The sequence below is a fragment of the Schistocerca nitens genome, chromosome 9, assembly GCF_023898315.1.
Source record: "Schistocerca nitens isolate TAMUIC-IGC-003100 chromosome 9, iqSchNite1.1, whole genome shotgun sequence".
NCBI lineage: Eukaryota > Metazoa > Arthropoda > Insecta > Orthoptera > Acrididae > Schistocerca > Schistocerca nitens.
Window position 1 is genome coordinate 5,104,882 of NC_064622.1, and position 21,796 is coordinate 5,126,677.

The 21,796-nt window shown below is 45.4% G+C and overlaps 1 protein-coding gene across 39 annotated transcripts in view; it reads right to left on the reverse strand.

Moving 5' to 3' along the window:
- LOC126203575 (mucin-2-like) overlaps positions 1 to 21,796 on the reverse strand; it is a 366,840-nt gene that overhangs the window by 45,036 nt on the left and 300,008 nt on the right. For all 39 annotated transcript variants that reach the window (XM_049937906.1, XM_049937910.1, XM_049937908.1 and 36 more), the window contains one exon: positions 16,025 to 16,190. In XM_049937906.1, coding sequence (XP_049793863.1) covers positions 16,025 to 16,190 — 166 coding nt within the window. The remainder of the gene's footprint in view (positions 1 to 16,024; positions 16,191 to 21,796) is intronic.

Genomic DNA, 21,796 nt, shown 5'->3' on the forward strand with positions numbered 1-21,796 from the left:
AGTTCCATAAAACCTTAGTTTATCCAGGAGAGTGTGATTTGCACACTCAATTGCCTTACATAGGTCACAGAAAATACAGACTGATGCTATTTTGTTATTTAATGCTTTAAAATTTGGTGAGAGAACGTGTAAATGGCATTCTCAGTTCAGCAACTCTTCTCTAGCGCAAACGAGGCTGATATAGACAGAGCAAAACCTCTGGTGACGAAAGGACAGAGAAGGAAATCGGCCATGCCCTTTTGGAAAGAAACACTCCGGGATTTGCCATAAACGATTTAGGGAAATCACGGAAAACCTAAAACTGCATGTCTGGTAGGGGATTGGACCAGTCGTGCTCCTGAATGCGAGTCCAGTGTATTACAACTGCTTCAGCTTGCTCAGTGGTGTAGTCAAGAGATAATGTAACGTTATGAATAAGAAGTTATTGAAAATTCACAGCCATCATAGTAAGTTACCAGTGTCTGACTGTGATTTCAGTAACAACCAAATCTCCACGCCTTCTGTTTTGCTATACTCATATCACACATACTATTTCGACTGTTGTAATGTTATTTCGGCCGTTCTCAACGACAGTATAATATTTCAAAGTAGCATTGTAACATTGTACGCTGTGTCTTATCTATTGGCAAAAGTTTGTACTTCTTTCTGAGACTCTTTTGTCTTGTGCTAAGGATAATAACCTACCCCTGGTCGAAGTGTAGGAGGCCGTGAATAATCGCAGCAGTTATAAGTCATTAGCGATTTCTCAGGATATTTAAGAAATTCGCAGAGGGAAAGAGAGTTTACGGATTTAAATCAAAGTTTTCGATCAATTATCTACAACTAGTGACAGAAGACTAGTAGTGCTCCACGGCAACAAGGGCAAACAACACGAAAAGTGTGAAGAAAAAACTTCGGAACAGGGAAACGTTCTTATGTTTCGTAAGTGAAGTTGTAGTTCGACCTCCAGAATGTGACCAGATGCCAGGAAACGCAGATGCCAACCAAAAACGCGAAGAAGTGTAAGTAATCACTTATTTCCGTAAAGAACGAGACGTGAACTGTTTTATAATCTACATATCATATATCATAACAGAGCTGCATTATTGTAGACCCCACTGAAGATGCCTTAAAATAAAAGGCGAAACGTGTCTGGAAGAAATAAAATACATTGCAGGAAGGAAACGCGGTTTTTATTTAGAAAACAAATATTCTGTGCTTGCTGTGGATGATGGCCACGCAAAGAAAGCTATTGTTCAAATATTTCGCTTACTTCATCTCCAGTTCTCTGTGGGTTTACTTCTTGTTGCTACAAACGTGAAGCGATCGCTGACGAGCACCGTTGTGGAATTATTTTGCGGGTATGCAAACTGCATATGTGCAGGAAAAAGGTGCGGTACAGATCAAGTTCGAAGAACTTAGCACATTAAAAAGTCACACATAAGGAGAAACGATCATCATAACAAAGTAAGAGAAATCAGAGCTCAGAAGGAAAGATTTAAGTGTCCTTTTCCTGCATCCTGTTCAAGAGTGGAACGGTAGAAAATTAGCTTAAAGGTGTTTCGATGGACCCTCTGGCAGGCACTTAACTGTAAATTGCAGAGTAATCATGTGGATGTAGATGTAGATGAAAGGTAACACACAGCCACTGGACTATAAATACCAGAAATGTAAGGGCTGCTAGGCAAATTACTGGGTATTACTGTCTTGTGACAGCCAGAGCGAGAGCACCAGCAGCAGCGAGTACTGTTTGTATAAAGCGTTTATTTTGCATTTTGTTTACGACCTTCCACTAAGGAAGGGATTCTATTTGTGTTTATCTGCTCTGCATAGAAACTAACAGTTCTTGATCGTTAGGAGAGAAATTTATTTTGTACTTATTTGCTGCGCTTAGCTTTTAAATAGTTTTTCTGGGAAAACCTAGCGTAGTTTTCGCGTCTCGTATTTCAGTGAGTGTTTCTTGATTATCAGAGTAGCTCATCAGAAGATTATCTTGGGAATTTGTCACCGTATAGAGTAGGGTAAACATAGTCATGTGTAGGGACTGTGGTTGTTGTGAGCGGACGCAAGGAGAATTGGCCACTCTTCGGGGGCAGGTGGAGGCTTTGTCTGTTAGGCTCATCGAGCTCGAGGCGCAGGCGTCGGCTCGTAGTGGCGTTGGGGCAACTGTGGTGAGACCTGTGCCTACTTCGGTGGCCTTGGAATCACATGGAACCCCTGATGTCGCTGCGTCTTCCGGCAGTGAGCATCTTACCGGTCAGCCATCACTCGAGGGTGGATGGCGGACAGTGGTGGGCTCGCGCGTGCCTGGCCGAAAGGCGAAGGTGGGATCTGGCCGCGTGGCAGCTGCCTTACCCCTTTCCAACAGGTACGGGGTGCTTCCTAGTGGTGATGACATCGTTTCCGAGCCACCACAGGATACCTCGCCTGTTGGGCCAGTGGCCGATTCTCCGGCAAGGTCCCGACAGTCACAGAGGGCGGGCCTATTAGTTATAGGGAGCTCCAACGTTAGGCGGGTTATGGAGCCCCTCAGGAAAATAGCGGGTAGGTCGGGGAAGAATGCCAGTGTGCACTCGGTGTGCTTGCCGGGGGGTCTCGTCCGTAATGTGGAGGAGGCCCTTCCGGCAGCTATTGAACGCACTGGGTGTGACCAGCTGCAGATAGTAGCACATGTCGGAACGAATGACGCCTGCCGCTTGGGTTCTGAGGCCATCCTTGGTTCCTTCCGGCGGCTGGCTGATTTGGTGAAGACAACCAGCATCGCACGCGGAGTGCAAGCTGAGCTTAATATCTGCAGCATAGTGCCCAGAGTCGATCGCGGTCCTCTGGTTTGGAGCCGTGTGGAGGGTCTAAACCAGAGGCTCAGACGACTCTGCGACTATAATGGTTGCAAATTCATCGACCTCCGTTATTGGGTGGAGAACTGTAGGGCCCCCCTAGACAGGTCAGGCGTGCACTACACACCGGAAGCAGCTACTAGGGTAGCAGAGTACGTGTGGCGTGCACACGGGGGTTTTTTAGGTTAGAGGGACCCCCCCTTGGGCGAAACGATAAAATACCTGACGGCTTACCAGAGAGAACATCATCATCGTTGATAAAGAACGTCCGTCCTCAGAGACCAAAAACAGGAAAAGTTAACGTAATATTGGTAAACTGCAGGAGTATCCAGGGCAAGGTTCCTGAATTAGTATCGCTTATTGAAGGAAATAGTGCGCATATAGTATTAGGAACGGAAAGTTGGTTAAAACCGGAAGTGAACAGTAACGAAATCCTAGACACAGAATGGAATATATACCGCAAGGATAGGATAAACGCCAATGGTGGAGGAGTATTTATAGCAGTAAAGAATTCAATAATATCCAGTGAAGTTATTAGCGAATGCGAATGTGAAATAATCTGGGTTAAGTATCAAAGGTGGGTCAGATATGATAGTCGGATGCTTCTATAGACCACCTGCATCACCAACCGTAGTAGTTGAGCGCCTCAGAGAGAACCTGCAGAACGTCGTGAAGAAGTTTCGTGATCATACTATTGTAATAGGGGGAGACTTCAATCTACCAGGTATAGAATGGGATAGTCACACAATCAGAACTGGAGCCAGGGACAGAGACTCTTGTGACATTATCCTCACTGCCTTGTCCGAGAATTACTTCGAGCAGATAGTTAGAGAACCAACTCGTGAAGCTAACGTTTTAGACCTCATAGCAACAAATAGACCGGAACTTTTCGACTCCGTGAATGTAGAAGAGGGTATCAGTGATCATAACTCAGTGGTTGCATCAATGACTACAAGTGTAATAAGAAATGCCAAGAAAGGAAGGAAAATATATTTGCTTAACAAGAGTGATAGGGCACAAATCGCAGAATATCTGAGTGACCACCATCAAACGTTCATTTCTGAGGAAGAGGATGTGGAACAAAAATGGAAAAAATTCAGAAACATCGTCCAGTACGCCTTAGATAAGTTCGTACCGACTAAGGTCCAAAGCGAGGGGAAAGATCCACCGTGGTATAACAATCATGTACGGAAGGTACTACGGAAACAAAGAAAGCTTCATCATAGGTTTAAGAGTAGTCGAATCATAGCTGATAAGGAAAAGCTGAACGAAGCGAAAAAGAGCGTAAAGAGAGCAATGAGAGAAGCATTCAACGAATTCGAACATAAAACATTGGCAAACAATCTAAACAAGAACCCTAAAAAGTTTTGGTCATCTGTAAAATCGGTAAGCGGATCTAAATCCCCTATTCAGTCACTCGTTGACCACGATGGCACCGAAACAGAGGACGACCGAAGAAAGGCAGAAATACTGAATTCAGTGTTCCGAAACTGTTTCACTGCGGAAAATCGTAACACGGTCCCTGACTTCAGCCGTCGCACGGACGCCAAAATGGAAAATATTGAAATAAACGATATCGGAATTGAAAAACAACTGCTATCACTTAGTAGCGGAAAAGCATCCGGACCAGACGAGATACCCGTAAGATTCTACAGTGATTATGCTAAAGAACTTGCCCCCTTTCTATCAGCAATTTATCGTAGATCTCTGGAAGAACGTAAAGTACCTAGCGACTGGAAGAAAGCGCAGGTCGTTCCCATTTTCAAGAAGGGTCATAAATCAGATGCGAATAATTATAGGCCTATTTCGCTTACGTCAATCTGTTGTAGAATAATGGAACATGTTTTATGTTCTCGTATTATGACGTTCTTAGATAATACAAATCTCCTTCATCATAACCAACATGGATTCCGCAAACAGAGATCATGTGAAACTCAGCTCGCCCTATTTGTCCAAGAAATTCATAGTGCCGTAGACACTGGCGAGCAGATTGATGCCGTATTCCTGGACTTCAGGAAGGCATTTGATACGGTTCCGCACTTACGTTTAGTGAAAAAAATACGAGCTTACGGAATATCGGACCAGGTTTGTGATTGGGTTCAGGATTTCCTAGAAGAAAGAACACAACATGTCATTCTTAACGGTTCAAAATCTGCAGATGTAGAGGTAATTTCGGGAGTACCGCAAGGAAGCGTGATAGGACCTTTATTGTTTACAATATACATAAATGACTTAGTTGACAACATCGGTAGCTCCGTGAGACTATTTGCAGATGACACGGTTGTCTACAAGAAAGTAGCAACATCAGAAGACTCGTACGTACTCCAGGAAGACCTGCAGAGGATTAATGAATGGCGCGACAGCTGGCAGCTTTCCCTAAACGTAGATAAATGTAATATAATGCGCATACACAGGGGCAGAAATCCATTCCAGTACGATTATGCCATAGGTGGTAAATCATTGGAAGCGGTAACGACCGTAAAATACTTAGGAGTTACTATCCGGAGCGATCTGAAGTGGAATGATCACATAAAACAAATAGTGGGAAAAGCAGGCGCCAGGTTGAGATTCATAGGAAGAATTCTAAGAAAATGTGACTCATCGACGAAAGAAGTAGCTTACAAAACGCTTGTTCGTCCGATTCTTGAGTATTGCTCATCAGTATGGGACCGTTACCAGGTTGGATTAATAGAAGAGATAGACATGATCCAGCGAAAAGCAGCGCGATTCGTCATGGGGACATTTAGTCAGCGCGAGAGCGTTACGGAGATGCTGAACAAGCTCCAGTGGCGGACACTTCAAGAAAGGCGTTACGCAATACGGAGAGGTTTATTATCGAAATTACGAGAGAGCACATTCCGGGAAGAGATGGGCAACATATTACTACCGCCCACATATATCTCGCGTAATGATCACAACGAAAAGATCCGAGAAATTAGAGCAAATACGGAGACTTACAAGCAGTCGTTCTTCCCACGCACAATTCGTGAATGGAACAGGGAAGGGGGGATCAGATAGTGGTACAATAAGTACCCTCCGCCACACACCGTAAGGTGGCTCGCGGAGTATAGATGTAGATGTAGATGTAAATGGTTGGGTTGTGTACCCAATGTCACCCTGTATAGTCACACCGGGTACTGGGCCCATATGAGGATGATGAATGCGATCTGCCAATATCTGTTCTTGGAGTCTCTGTGCATGGCTACACTCATAGTGTTGGTATACACAGAAATGGGGATCGTCTGAAAAAAACAATGTGGTGTCACTTTTGTGGTATCGTCCAAAGATCTTGGTGCCGTAACAAAGCTTGCACCTCGCATCGATACCACAGGAATTTAGGATGTCTCACTGAATTCCACCGCCCCAAAGTGCCGTCGCATGGAGGCCAATATTCAGCAGAGTAGAGAAAGGCTCAGCCCAATCCGTGATCAACGATTAAGACGACAGCATTGTCTTAGATAGGACACCTGTGTGTTTCATGTCTCATGCTGAACTTTAACTGTGAGGATGAAATCTGTGTGTACCAACTGAAGTCTTGCATTCACTGATACTTTAATATTCAGAGACAGTTGTAAATACTTAGAACAAATCCTGTGGAAATGGATTGCACAAAATTAAGTAAATCTCATACTTTTCTTTAATAAACTGAACTAATATTTTACATGCACTGGTTTCTACTCGTTTTTCTCTTGGAGTAAGTAAAGAAGTCAGCTTGCCTCTGTAGGCTGCCATGTCAAGAAAAATCGCAAGAATTGTTGGCCTGTTGGAGGTCCATGGCGTCCCAGACCACATCACACTGTCCATGTGGATACATGTCTTGCTGCATGTGAGCTTATTTCCTGACCTAGGTATCTCACATGACTCTATGATCCCTCCTTATCGAGTGAGCAGTATGTCTGTTTTCTCAGTTGCTATTCATGTGGTGTCATTAAGATCTTTCATGGTGTGAAGTATGGCCTTTCTAAACTCACCGATCTGATATTCACATGAGAGTCGGGATCCTGATTGACGCAACCAGCAACATCACTGAACAATAAACCATAGCTATGACTGGCCCCAGTCTTGCCACTACCTAATTTCGACATGTGTTGGCAGATGTTTCTTAGACAAGACAAATTACCATCTTCTTACAAACAACCAAAATATTAATGCAACTTCAGAATGAGAAACCCACTTTGTAATCTTTTCTTATATAGAAAGTAGCCTACCAACTAAGGCGTTTATGCTGCATTGGTGAATTGCTTATCCAAGTCTGTAGTAGTACATATCATGCAAATGTAATATTTGCTGCATGCTGCCTACATTTTGTAGTTTTAGTGGCCACCAGTGCAGTACCAAATGTGAGGATCTAAATAGCCCATATGTGTAGCCAATTACCTTAGCCCTTGACTCATGGCGATGCGCATACTCAGCAACTGTGTACTGTGTGTCTCCAAAGCAGATAGTTCTTGTGTGTCCATTTATACACCCATCGAGTTTAGTGGTAGACATCTTCCACCTGTCTCCTATCTTTCTGAATCTTAATATATATAAACCTGAGATTACATATGTCTGTCTGGGAACTCCTCCCAAGCCCCTAGACTGAAGCAGACCAAATTGGGACACAAACTCCTTGCCCAAGAAGACCAACGTAGGTGGGGTTTATAACGCTCAAGCTCTAATATTTAAGGAGGTATGGACATGCGACCTTTTTAAACTCCTGCCATAAAGGCTGCCATGCACAACAAGTGCATTGTTTGGAAATACTATCGACCTGAATTATAGACCTGCTCTGCAGGGCAGCCTAGACGTCAGACTCCTTATGGACAATCAGGCAGGTAACACGACATAAGCAGATATCTTGCGTCTCCCCAGCATGTGCCCATCCATTTCTGTCCTTCCCCAGACAACAATGTGTCGTTTCTGGAGTGATGGCCATCAGTACATTGTGATCGTGTGGTTGCTAGATGTATGCCAGGCTCTTAGCGCGGATATATTCCATTCCACAGCATTCATTCAATGTGAAATACCTACACGTTTCCATTCCCATTATACATATGTGCAAATGCTACATTCATTATGTATCTGGAAAAGATGGCATAGTTCACTGTGTGACCTGGCTGAAAGGTATTGACACATCCTGACACTGGGTCCACCTGCTTAGCTGACCGGTAACGTGCTTGCCTCCCAAGCAGTGTGTCCGGTTCGATTCCCAGTCAGGTTGGAGATTTTCTCTGCTCGTGGACTGGGTGTTGTGTTGACCTCATCATCATTTCATCCTCATCACCGGCACATGAGTCGCCCAATGTGGCTATGACTGAAATAAGACCCACAGTCGGCGGCCAAACTTTCCCAGATGGGGCCTCCCAGTGCCATAGGATTGTTTCATTTCATCCTGACACTGGACCTGTACACCCTTTGTTACTCTTCTACTGTGGGCGCAAAATGCTGAGACAAAAGAAGATGGCAATACATCAAGTGTGCTCCCATGGCCTCTGTGCCAAACGAAAAAAAAAACAATGTTACATGTGCAGGAATGTCCTGAGGACATGGACCTACATCATGCACAGATGCAATCAACTGCAGCAACAGACAGAGTGTTTGAATCTGCCAATAACCAAGCTGCAAACCTTCAACAGCTAAGACAGTATGGCTCCTACCCACAAGCACAAAAGACCTCGCTATGGCATGAGACATGCCTCGAAATATTGATACATCATTAGATAGTGAATTACATGCATTGACACAAGGGGATATGCTGCAATGCAGCCATGTATTACAGCACATACAGGACCACATTTTTTTTCAAGATTGGGGGTGGGGGGTGGCTATAGCACCTGGTAGAGTCCATGTGGCCACCAGAAGGCAACATGCCCAGATATACATATAATAAAACAGGGTGTAATGATGCATGTCTGGAACTCCCCCCAACCTCTGGATCGATTTCAACAAAATTTCCTTCAAAAATAGCAAACTTGACAAGTATCAGCACTGTGCAGTTTATAACCTCCTAGCTCAACCAGGAGCAGAGATACGGGTAAAAACGAGTTTTTTAAGCCCCTGCTCTACTGGCTGGCCTCCATGATAGCTTTGTTGTGTGGGAATGGTATCGACTGCCTCATCGACATGCTTTGCAGCACAGCCTACACGCCAGGGGGAAGAAATAGTTTTCCAATACCTGACATCTGCCAGCTGGTGTGGCTGAATGGTTCTAGGTGCTTCTGTCTGGAACCGCGCGACCGCTACGGTCGCAGGTTCCAATCCTGCCTTGGGCATGGATGTGTGTGATGTCCTTAGGTTAGTTAGGTTTAAGTAGTTGTGAGTTCTAGGGGACTGATGACCTCAGATGTTAAGTCCCATAGGGCTCAGAGCCATTTGAACGATTTGAACCTGACATCCAGGCTGCCCAGCACAATGGCAGGTTGTGTTGGAGGAGTATTGTCCTGCTTCATGGACTTGTTTCGCATGGCAGCCTACACGACATGGGAAAAAAAGGATTTCCAAGCCTTTTGGGTATAGTCTTTGCTGCATAAGATGCGTGTTGTGGGTGTAGGACCAGCCTTCTTTATCAACATCTTTTGTAGGGGCTCCACTTGCAGATGGGCATGTCTAGGGGATGGTTGAGATGGATGGAGGAGGAGATGGGAAGAGAGAGAGGGGAGTGGGAGGAGAAGGATATGGAGAGGGGGAAAGAGGAGATGGGTAGGAAGAGAGGGGACAGGAAGAGATGCAAAGAATGAGAGGGAGCGGAGGAGGGGATGGACAGAGAGAGCGTGGTGGATGTGGAGGACAGAAAGAGGGAAGGGAAGAGCAGATGGACGGAGAGGTGAGATTGACAGCTAGGAGGGCAAGGAGGTGATGGGCTGAGAGGGGAGGGGGAGATGGAGCAAGAGATGTTCGATTATATGTGACGATCACGGACATAGGCGAAGCTGGGGAAAAGGATAGGCTGAGAATATGTATGTATGTCCAGGAACTCCTCCCAAGCCCCTCGACTGAAGTGGACCAAATTTGGCACACAAAGTCCTTGCCTACAGAGGACCAACATAGGGATTTATACGCTTTTTTTTTTGAGTCGTCGGTCTTCTGACTGGTTTGAGGTGACCCGCCACTAATTCCTCTCCTGTGCCAACCTCTTCATCTCAGTGTGGCACTTGAAACTTACATACTGAATTATTTACTGGATGTATTCAAACCTCTGTATCCTCCTACAGTTTTTATCTCTACAGCTCCCTCTAGTACCATTGCAGTTATGTCTTAAAAAATGTCCTACCGTCTTGGTTCTTCTTCTTGTCGGCGTTTTCCATATATTTGTTTCCTCATCGATTCTCCTGAGAACCTCCTCATTCCTTACCTCATGAGTACACTTAATTTTCGACATTCTTCTGTAGCACAACATCTCAAATTCTTTGATTCTCTTCTTTTCTGGGTTTCCCACAGGCCATATTTCACTACCGTACAATGTTGTGCTCTCCCTCAAATTAAGGCCTTTGTTTGATACTAGTAGACTTCTCTCGGCGAGGAATTCCCTTTTTGCCAGCGCTAGACTGCTCTTTATATCCCCTCTGGTCTGTCCGTCATAGGTTGTTTTGCTGCCTAGGTAGCAGAATTTATCGACTTCATCTGCTGTACTTCGCGATCACCACTCCTGGTGCTAACTTTCTCGCTGTTCTCATTTTTGCCATTTCTCGTTGCTTTCATCTTTCTTCCATTTACTCTCAATCTATATTCTGTACTCGTAAGACTGCTCATTCCATGCAGCAGATCCTGTAATTCTTCTGCACTTTGACAGAGGATTGCAATGTGAACCTTATCATTGATATCACTTCACCTTAAATATGAATCCCGCTCTTGAACCTTTCTTTTATTTCGGTCACTGCTTCTTCGATGTGTAGACTGAACAGTAGGGGTGAAAGACTACATCCATGTCTCACGCCCTTTTTCATCTGTGCACTTCGTTCTTGGTCTTCTATTTTTATTGTTCCCTCTTGGCTCTTGTAGGTGTTTTGTATTACCCATCTTCCTCCACAGCTTACCCCTATTTTTCTCAGAATTTCTGAGATGTTGCATTTATTGACAGTGACGAACGCTTTTTCCAGCTTGACAAATCCCATGAACTTGTCTCGGTTTTTGTTTAGTCTGCTTCCCTTGTCAACTTCAATGTCAGAACAGCCTCTCTGGTGCCTTTACCTTTCTTAAAGTCAAACTCATCGCCATCTAACACATCCTCAATTTTCTTTTCCATTCTTCTGTATGTTACTCTTGTCAGAAACTTGGATGCATGAGCTGTTAAGCTGATTGTGCTATAGTTCTCGCAGGTGGCGGTTTTCGCAATCTTCTTAACTGTGTGGATGATGTTTATCCGAAACTCAGTCTCAAACATCCTACACACGAAAGTGAATAGTCATTTTGTTGTCACTTTCCTAATTATTTTAGGAATTCTGCAGGACTTTTATCTATTCTATGCCTTATTTTATCTTAAATATCCCAAAGCTCTTTTAAATTCTGATGCTAATACTGGGTCCCGCATCTCTTCTAAATCGACTCTTGTTTCTTCTTCTATGAAGTCACCAGATAAGTCTCCCCCCTCACAGAGGTCTTCAGTGAACTATTTCCACCTATCCACTCTCTCCTCTGCACCTTACAATGGCATTCCCACCTATTGGACTCTTAGTGTCACCGCTGTTTATTTTAATTTCACCGAAGACTGTTTTGAATTTTCTATGTGCTGAGTCAGGCCTTCCGACAATCATTTCTTTTCGGTTTCTTCACATTTTTCATGCAACCATTTAGCCTTAGCTTCTCTGCACTTGTGATTTATTTCATTCCTAAGTGACTTTTCATAAGTGACTTTTATTTCTGTATTCCTGAATTTCCCGGAACATTTTTGTTCTTTGTTCTTTCCTCGGTCAAGTGAAGTACTTCTTTTGTTACCCGTAGTTTCTTCGCAGTTGTCTTCTTTGTATCTATGTTTTTCTTTCGAGTATCTGTGATTGCCGTTTTTAGAGATGTCCATTCCTCCTCAACTGAACTGACTACTGAGCTATTCGTTATCGGAATATCTACGGCCTCAGAGAACTTCAAGTGTACCTCTTCATTCCTTAGGACTTCCGTACCCCACTTCTTTGCGCACTGATACTTCCTGTCTAGTCTCTTAAACTTCAGCCTACTCTTCATCACTACTAAATTGAGATCTGAGTCTATGTGTTGTCCTGGGTACGACTTACAGTCCAGTATCCGATTTCGGAATATCTGCCTGACCATGACGTAGTCTAACTGAAATCTTCTCGTATGTCCCGACCTTCTCCACATGTACCTCCTCCTTTTGTGATCCCTGAACTTTGAGAACTTGGAGAATTTCATTCCGTGTACTCAGATGGACAGTAACTATAGCTCGCAGACAGGTGCGTGAACAATACATGCAGATGTCAGCATGTGAGGCCGGCCGTGGTGGCCGTGCGGTTCTTGGCGCTTCAGTCCGGAACCGCGCAATTGCTACGGTCGCAGGTTCGAATCCTGCCTCGGGCATGGATGTGTGTGATGTCCTTAAGGTTAGTTAGGTTTAAGTAGTTCTAAGTTCTAGGCGACTGATGACCTCAGATGTTAAGTCCCATAGTGCTCAGAGCCATTTCAGCATGTGAGAGAGAACATGTGGTTGAGCTCAAAGAAGGCTGTTGGAGTGATCGACGAATCGCTGGACATTTGAACAGGAGCGATATCACTGTTCCACGATGTTTCCAGGAATGGATGAAACATGGCCGAAAACAGCGTCAAGAAATAAGCGGTCGACCGAGAGGGGTGGCAGAACGTGAGTGATCGTCGTCATCGATCCGACGTGCAACTGGCGCTCCAGCGACCACGAGGACCACCAACAGGCGGCCAACAGAAAGGAGAGGGCCGGCCGTCGAGCTCTGTACACCAGGAAGCCAGAAGTGGGGACCGAAGTCACTTACATTTTCAATGTCTGAGAAACTATTTAGTTGCGGATGTGAGATGTGTAGTATAATCTCTTTATTTTTTAATCGTTCAATTGTCGCAACTACGTCACAACCTGTGACCTCCTTTTTCCGGAAAACGCAAGCGTGGCTAGTTTAAATCGTTAACGAGTTGTTTTAGAGTGCATCCAGATCAGCAGTTTGTAGCTCGTCAAAATCGATGGGATACAGGAATGCCCTGTCCTGGAGAATTTGTTGTGTTTATCACATCTGACTCTCTCCTCGATTCGTCCGTCATGTGCTATTTTGCTACCGAGGCAGCAGAAGTTTTCCACTTCGTCTATTGTATGGTCCCTAATTTCGACGTTATGTTTATCGCTGTTCTCATTTTTGTTACTTATCTACTAGATTTTTATCGTTCTTTGGTTTATTCCCACATCATGTGCTCAGTAGCTTGTTCATTTCATGGAAGATGTCTTTTACATTACCATGTGTGGCGGAAAACAACCGTTGCGAAACAATCAAAATCTGAAATAAAACGAGCAGTAACAACAATGGGGTATCAGTACAGAATTTAAAATTTTGAAATTTCCAGAAACGTATATGTATGTAAGAGTCTTAAATCGCCTTAAATCGCGTAAGGAAGTATCTGCATTAACCGGCCAAGATCACAATTGTATCACTAGAAGTAATAATAATTTTGATAGGGAAATACATAGCAAGGCCGTATATCAGAAAAGAGCGCTGTAAAACCTAAACCAATCTTCAGCGCATTTCCTGCAGAAATAAAGAACGTAAAAATATCAGGAAGGTTTAAGAAAACGTTAATAAAGATGCTAATATCTAGTAGTTTTTATAGCATCGAGAAGTATGTAAATCATTCATGTTGACGCAGGCCTGCTGCTGCGTTCAACAACACATGTGATGTGTTTTACTACGTGTTTCACATAAAGACTTTTTCTGCTGCTGCTGCTGCTCGGTTTTGATTGTTTTAGGCAGTCGGGCACAAACAAAGCTACTGAAGCGAGGTTGGTGTAGATCAGTAATGAAGACATGTGTGAATTTTCGTGTGAAGTGCAGTGAGAGGAGTATGTAACTGTTGCGCAGCCATGACTCTAGAAGTGGATGTACAGAACTCAAGATTTTCACTATTTGTACAACATGCTACATTATCTATATTCTGCACACATCTTTCTAAGATCTAGTCCTTATCATTATACACAGTGATCAAAGGATGAAAAAGCATCATCATTTAATCCTTAATTGTAATACCCTTTCTGAAGCTTTCTTTTTATTTTATTGTTTCTTTCACATATTGGTTGTATAGCAAAGGAGAAGATGGCGTCTTATGTTCTCTTTGATCTCTAGCTCTCATTACTTATTTTTGGTTCTTGTAGGTACTGTGTATTACCCCCGTTTTTCTATAGCGTTTAGGTACTAATTTGGCTGACGATTTCAAGCTTATTACTCAACTTGATGTAGTGGAACATTTTTAACAGGTCAGCAAATCCTACGAAAATTGTCTTCCATGTATTCATAAGCCGAAAGGATCAGATCCGCCTCTCTGGTGCCTCTACCTTGTCCTCCCACCACGCATACTAGATGCTCATGCGACCTTCAGTTACAGGTAGGTGGAACAGCGAAATTAACACACTTCGTGAGGTGAAAGGAAGTGTGCGTGTGTGTGTGTGTGTGTGTGTGTGTGTGTGTGTGTGTTTGTTTGGTAATATCTTACACTAATCTCAACAAGAGTATGGCAGACAGAACCAAATGAAAAAATTGTCCAGAAAGTTCCTATACGCTGCTGAGCGATAGCAACGCGAAGATGCTGAATAAAGGATAATTAGCGATTATGACAAAAAGACCGTGATCTGCCCCACAAGACGTATGGCCTGCCCGGTCCGTTGGTTTGACGCATGGTGCCTGACAGGATGTAGAAGCTGTAGGAGACTAAGACTGACAGATGACGACGTCTCTACGTATTGAAAGGTAGAATAGGTGTAGTCAGTGGAAAGCAAATGAGTCGAAAGTTGTCTCCACACTTCCTAAATTGTCACAACAACAATATAAATGTAAGATCTCCACCTAGAAGTGAGTATTTAGCTCATTGATGTTAATTACCAGTGCTGTAGTTACATTAATTTGTAATGCAGAATAGTTACGACACAGATTATGTGTGTAAAGTGGTTTCGTAGATACGAGGGGCGCTCAGTACGTAATGTAACACATTTTATTTCCTGAAAGCATGTTGGTTTTATTCAGGATTCCAATACACGATACTGTTTCTCACTCTTTTGCTTACAAAACCCTATTTTTCAACATAACCTCTGATCAATGGACGGGCTTACGTCACCATACTGGCAGGACCTGTGCGCCCACACGCTACCACTCCACCGGTTGACGTCGGAGCCAACGGCTCGTTACAGTAGTGACCTCTCCATCGTCCACGTTCTGCTTCACGCGGAGTCCCTCCTCCATTGGGCCAAACAGGTGGAAGTCAGAAGGTGCGAGACCCGGGCTGTAGGGTGGACGACGAAGAACAGTTTCGTGCGCAATTTGTGTGAGGCCCTGTGTTGTCATGCAGAAGGAGAAGTCCGTGTCTGACTGTGATCCATCCATCACCTCGAATGAGAGTGTCCTCAGGTTCCAACGTTGCAGGAGTCACAGCTGTGTGTGGCCAGCCGGCGTGTGGGAGGTGGGACAACTTCGCGCAAGCTTGCTGCGCTGATGGAAGACGCCCCATCATGCTTTTGTTGAGCACCAGGTCTTCATAGACATTCTGGAACCGTCTGTAAATATTTGCGATGCTCTGGTTTCCCGCCAAAAGAACCTCAGTGACTGCTCTTTGTTTGGAACGCACCTCTGTTACAGACGCCATTTTGTAGGCTACACTTAGCGTGGCCACCTATCGGCACTTAATGAATGTCTAGGGGAATATTCCACGATGTCCAACAACAAATTCCGCATTTTTTCAACCGAAATTGGCCGAGAAAACGAATGTGTTGCGTTACTTATTGAACACCCCTCGTTGTAGTCTGCCCACCTCCTCGCATTATTGACGGATACTCGTCATTTGGCGCTCTAAGCGGCAGAATAAATCTAATAATTGTAACAGCCAACAATAACAAAGAATGTAAAGTATGAGCCAGAAATTAACCATTTAAAATTAATGAAAATAGTAGCTGTTGTTTAGATGGATAATGCGACCCCTCGTAATTCCCACAGGAGGGTTTATCAATGTACACAGTAATTGTTAAATAAATATATGTGCGTGTGCAGGGGGGCTGAACTTACCTTGAGTGTGACGACTGGTCCAGGCTGGACGCGCTCCAGCAGGTCTCCAGTCGGGTAGCCCACCACAATGCGGTCGCCGGCGGTGAAGACGGGTGGGTTGTCGTTGACATCTTGGATCTGCAGCAGCACGGTCATGCTGGTGATGTCGTAGAGCAGATACTCTGGCCTGCACAGGGAAACAGTCTAGTCGAGAAACCGCCAACGCACAGAACAGCACAACAGTCCACAGGAACCGCCTCAGCGCCGTAAAGCTGTTGCCGACTATGGTCTATTCAAAATTAGTGTAGGGTTATTACACTACTGACCATTAAAATTGCTACACCACGAACATGACGTGCTACAGACGCGAAATTTAACAGACAGGAAGAAGATGCTGTGATATGCAAATGATTAGCTTTTCAGAGCAATCACACAAGATTGTCGCCGGTGGCGACAGCTAGAACGTGATGGCATGAGGAAAGTTTCCAACCGATTTCTCATACACAAACAGCAGTTGCCCGGCGTTGCCTGATGAAACGGTGTTGTGATGCCTCGTGTAAGGAGGAGAAATGCGTACCATCACGTTTCCGATTTTGATAAAGGTCGGATTGTACCCTATCGCAATTGCGCTTTATCGCTGCGGTTTATTGCTGCTCGCATTGGTCGAGATCCAATGACTGTTATTAGAATACGGAATCCGTGGGTTCAGGAGGGTAATAGGGAACGCCGTGCTGGATCCCAATGGCCTCGTCTCACTAGCAGTCGAGATGACAGGCATCCTATCAGCATGGCTGTAACGGATCGTGCAGCCACGTCTCGATCCCTGAGTCAACAGATGGGGACGTTTGCAAGACAACAACCACCTGCACGAACAGTTCGACGACGTTTGCAGCAGCATAGACTATCAGCTCGGAGACCACGGCTGCGGTTACCCTTGAGGCTGTATCACAGACAGGAGCGTCTGCGATGGTGTACTCGACGACGAACCTGGGTGCACGAATGGCAAAACGTCATTTTTTGGGATGAATCCAGGTTCTGTTTACAGCATCATGATGGTCGCATCCGTGTTTGGCGACAGCGCGGTGAACGCACATTGGAAGCGTATATTCGTCATCGCCATACTGGCGTATCACCCGGCGTGATGGTATGGGGTGCCAATGGTCACTTTTTGTTCGCACTGACGGCACTTTGAACAGTGGACGTTACATTTCAGATGTGTTACGACCCGTGCCTCTACCCTTCATTCGATCCCTGCGAATCCCTACATTTCAGCAGGATAATGCGCGACCGCATGTTGCAGCTCCTGTACGGGCCTTTCTGGATGCAGAAAATGTTCGACTGCTGCCCTGGCCAGCACATTCTTCAGATCTCTCACCAATTGAAAACGTCTGGTCAATGGTGGCCGAGCAGCTGGCTCGTCACAATACGCCAGTCACTACTCTTGATGAACTGTGGTATCGTGTTGAAGCTGCATGGGCAACTGTACCTGTACACGCCATCCAAGCTCTGTTTCACTCAATGCCCAGGCGTATGAAGGCCGTTATTACTGCTAGAGGTGGTTGTTCTAGGTACTGATTTCTCAGGATCTATGCATCCAAATTGCGTGAAAATGTAATCACATGTCAGTTCTAGTATAATATATTTGTCCAATGAATACCCGTTTATCATCTGCACTTCTTCTTGGTGTAGCAATTTTAACGGACAGTAGTGTACTTCTCTAGGCACACGTGTAGGCACGAAGCCGAGTTGGACATCCGACACAAAACCTCCTCATTACATTTATGTGCAGACTGAAGCGACGAATGTAGATTTGTACCCGCGTCTGCCACTCACTAGGCGGAAGCGCTAACCACAATGCCACCCTGGCACAATGACTTTGCACAACTGCACGGACTAACCAGCATTCCTGGCTCCTCAGTCCAACTTTCCATTCACGCCTCAGCCCACTTGGTACTCCCCCTAAAATTTGGATTGAGGAGGGGGACTGCTAGGCTAGTCCGTGCAGTCGTGCAGAGCCACTAAGCCAGGGTGGAGTGGTTGGCGCATCTGCATCTGCATCTGCATCTGCATCTGCCGGGTTCGAATCCTGGACTTGGTAGAAATTTTCATTTGTCGCTTCAGTCTGCGTATACATGTCACTGATGTTTGAGACCTGAAAGGATTTCGGGAAACGTAATGTTTCATTTGACACACTCATTGTATTACATTTAATTCAGCTCGCGAAGTATTCGGTGCACAAGATGGAACTGGCATACGGGTCTTCTGGAGGAGCTGCACTGTGTTTTGCAACGTAGGAGGGGTCGTATTTGGCGGGTGGAGGGTGGGGGGGGGGTGAGAGGAAGGAAGTTTTTGTTTTAAAATGTTCTGCTGTTTTTGCTGTCTGCTTAATGAAAAAAGTAAATGGCTAATGGAGTAGTTAATCAGTGCTGCTTCCACGAAACTGCAGCTCGTGAGTCTTCACATGTACCAGCGGAAAAGTTTAGTAAAATAAGAAAAACACTGTCCATAAGACTTGCCACTGTGTGGTTGGATTTCAGAATATTGGCTTCGTCTCTGTGCAGGGGCCAATAAACGCACCTCTTGCATTTAACGCTAAATGAAAGCAGTCACAAGTTCATTACTTATGCAGGCAGGAATTTGCAGTGAAATAATGTTCACTTCTCAGTTTTTTCAGACTTAATTTCTTCTAGAAAAAGGAACTGAATATCATTCATTACTATTCACAGCATTTTATTATTAAAATAACACATGTCAATAGGAGAACGTAAGCAAGTCGACCAGCATCACGTGTTCGTTTGACCTTTAGGAAATCCACGACAATTATTCAAAGTCTTTCTCCACATTTCTAAACTGAAGTCTCTGTTATGTGGAACTAACGATATTTTTAAACGCAGAACAGTTCATTGTTGCCTACCCAAAATCTGTCCAAACGCTTAACAATGTTTCAAAACCTCTTTGATATTCACGAGCCCAACTAAATACTTAGAAAATATTTCGGTTACACACACGAGGCGACTTCCACACTGGCCGACTCGGCTGACACTATAGTGACAGGACTCAGGGCCGCGCCTGCTGTTGGTTTTTCATAGGCATTTCAGGGCGTACAGTCTCAGTTTTCATTTTAGCTTTACATCTACATCTACATGATTACTCTGCAATTCACATTTAAGTGCTTGGCACAGGGTTCAACGAACCACAATCATACTACACTCCTGGAAATTGAAATAAGAACACCGTGAATTCATTGTCCCAGGAAGGGGAAACTTTATTGACACATTCCTGGGGTCAGATACATCACATGATCACACTGACAGAACCACAGGCACATAGACACAGGCAACAGAGCATGCACAATGTCGGCACTAGTACAGTGTATATCCACCTTTCGCAGCAATGCAGGCTGCTATTCTCCCATGGAGACGATCGTAGAGATGCTGGATGTAGTCCTGTGGAACGGCTTGCCATGCCGTTTCCACCTGGCGCCTCAGTTGGACCAGCGTTCGTGCTGGACGTGCAGACCGCGTGAGACGACGCTTCATCCAGTCCCAAACATGCTCAATGGGGGACAGATCCGGAGATCTTGCTGGCCAGGGTAGTTGACTTACACCTTCTAGAGCACGTTGGGTGGCACGGGATACATGCGGACGTGCATTGTCCAGTTGGAACAGCAAGTTCCCTTGCCGGTCTAGGAATGGTAGAACGATGGGTTCGATGACGGTTTGGATGTACCGTGCACTATTCAGTGTCCCCTCGACGATCACCAGTGGTGTACGGCCAGTGTAGGAGATCACTCCCCACACCATGATGCCGGGTGTTGGCCCTGTGTGCCTCGGTCGTATGCAGTCCTGATTGTGGCGCTCACCTGCACGGCGCCAAACACGCATACGGCCATCATTGGCACCAAGGCAGAAGCGACTCTCATCGCTGAAGACGACACGTCTCCATTCGTCTCTCCATTCACGCCTGTCGCGACACCACTGGAGGCGGGCTGCACGATGTTGGGGCGTGAGCGGAAGACGGCCTAACTGTGTGCGGGACCGTAGCCCAGCTTCAAGGAGACGGTTGCGAATGGTCCTCGCCGATACCCCAGGAGCAACAGTGTCCCTAATTTGCTGGGAAGTGGCGGTGCGGTCCCCTACGGCACTGCGTAGGATCCTACGGTCTTGGCGTGCATCCGTGCGTCGCTGCGGTCCGGTCCCAGGTCGACGGGCACGTGCACCTTCCGCCGACCACTGGCGACAACATCGATGTACTGTGGAGACCTCACGCCCCACGTGTTGAGCAATTCGGCGGTACGTCCACCCGGCCTCCCGCATGCCCACTATACGCCCTCGCTCAAAGTCCGTCAACTGCACATACGGTTCACGTCCACGCTGTCGCGGCATGCTACCAGTGTTAAAGACTGCGATGGAGCTCCGTATGCCACGGCAAACTGGCTGACACTGACGGCGGCGGTGCACAAATGCTGCGCAGCTAGCGCCATTCGACGGCCAACACCGCGGTTCCTGGTGTGTCCGCTGTGCCGTGCGTGTGATCATTGCTTGTACAGCCCTCTCGCAGTGTCCGGAGCAAGTATGGTGGGTCTGACACACCGGTGTCAATGTGTTCTTTTTTCCATTTCCAGGAGTGTATCTCTCTACCATTCCACTCCCGAACAGCGCGCGGGAAAAACGAACACTTAAACCTTTCTGTTCGTGCTCTGATTTTTCTTATTTTATTTGATGATCATTCGGAAGAGAAAGTTGGTGACTGAAATTTCGTAAATAGATTTCGCCGCGACTTCCATCCCAACTCGCGTATCATATCTGCCATACTCTCTCCCCTATTACGTGATAGTACAAAACGAGCTGCCCTTTTTTGCACCCTTTCGATGTCCTCCGTCAATCCCACCTGATAAGGATCCCACACCGCGCAGCAATATTCTAACAGAGGACGAACGAGTGTAGTGTAAGCTGTCTCTTTAGTGGACTTGTTGCATCTTCTAAGTGTCCTGCCAATGAAACGCAACCTTTGGCTCGCCTGCCCCACAATATTATCTATGTGGTCTTTCCAACTGAAGTTGTTCGTAATTTTAAGACCCACGTACTTAGTTGAATTGACAGCCTTGAGAATTGTACTATTTATCGAGTAATTGAATTCCAACGGATTTCTTTTGGAACTCATGTGGATCACCTCACACTTTTTGTTAATTAGCGTCAACTGCCACCTGCCACACCGTACAGCAATCTTTTCTAAATCGCTTTGCAACTGATACTGGTCTTAGGATGACCTTACTAGACGGTAAATTACAGCATCATCTGCGAACAACCTAAGAGAACTGCTCACATTGTCACCCAGGTCATTTATACAGATCAGGAACAGCAGAGGTCCCAGGACGCTTCCCTGCGGAACACCTGATATCACTTCAGTTTTACTCGATGATTTGCCGTCTATTACTACGAACTGCGACCTTCCTGGTCAAGATCACGAATCCAGTCGCACAACTGAGACGATACCCCATAGGCCCGCAGCTTGATTAGAAGTCGCATGTGAGGAACAGTGTCAAAAGCTTTCCGGAAATCTATTTTTACGACACATTTGCACTTGCATGACGTATGTGGGAAGAATATGCGATGACAAAGCAACTTCTATTTTGGAAAGTATGGTTCTGTGAGTACTGTACGGTTTACCTTACATTGACGACGCAAAAAATTATGAACACTGCCCACCGCGAGACAGAGTACCACCTGGTGACATCACGAGCACGTGGCGTGGTAAGGAAAATATGTAAGCAGAGCAGAGACGAATGGGGAA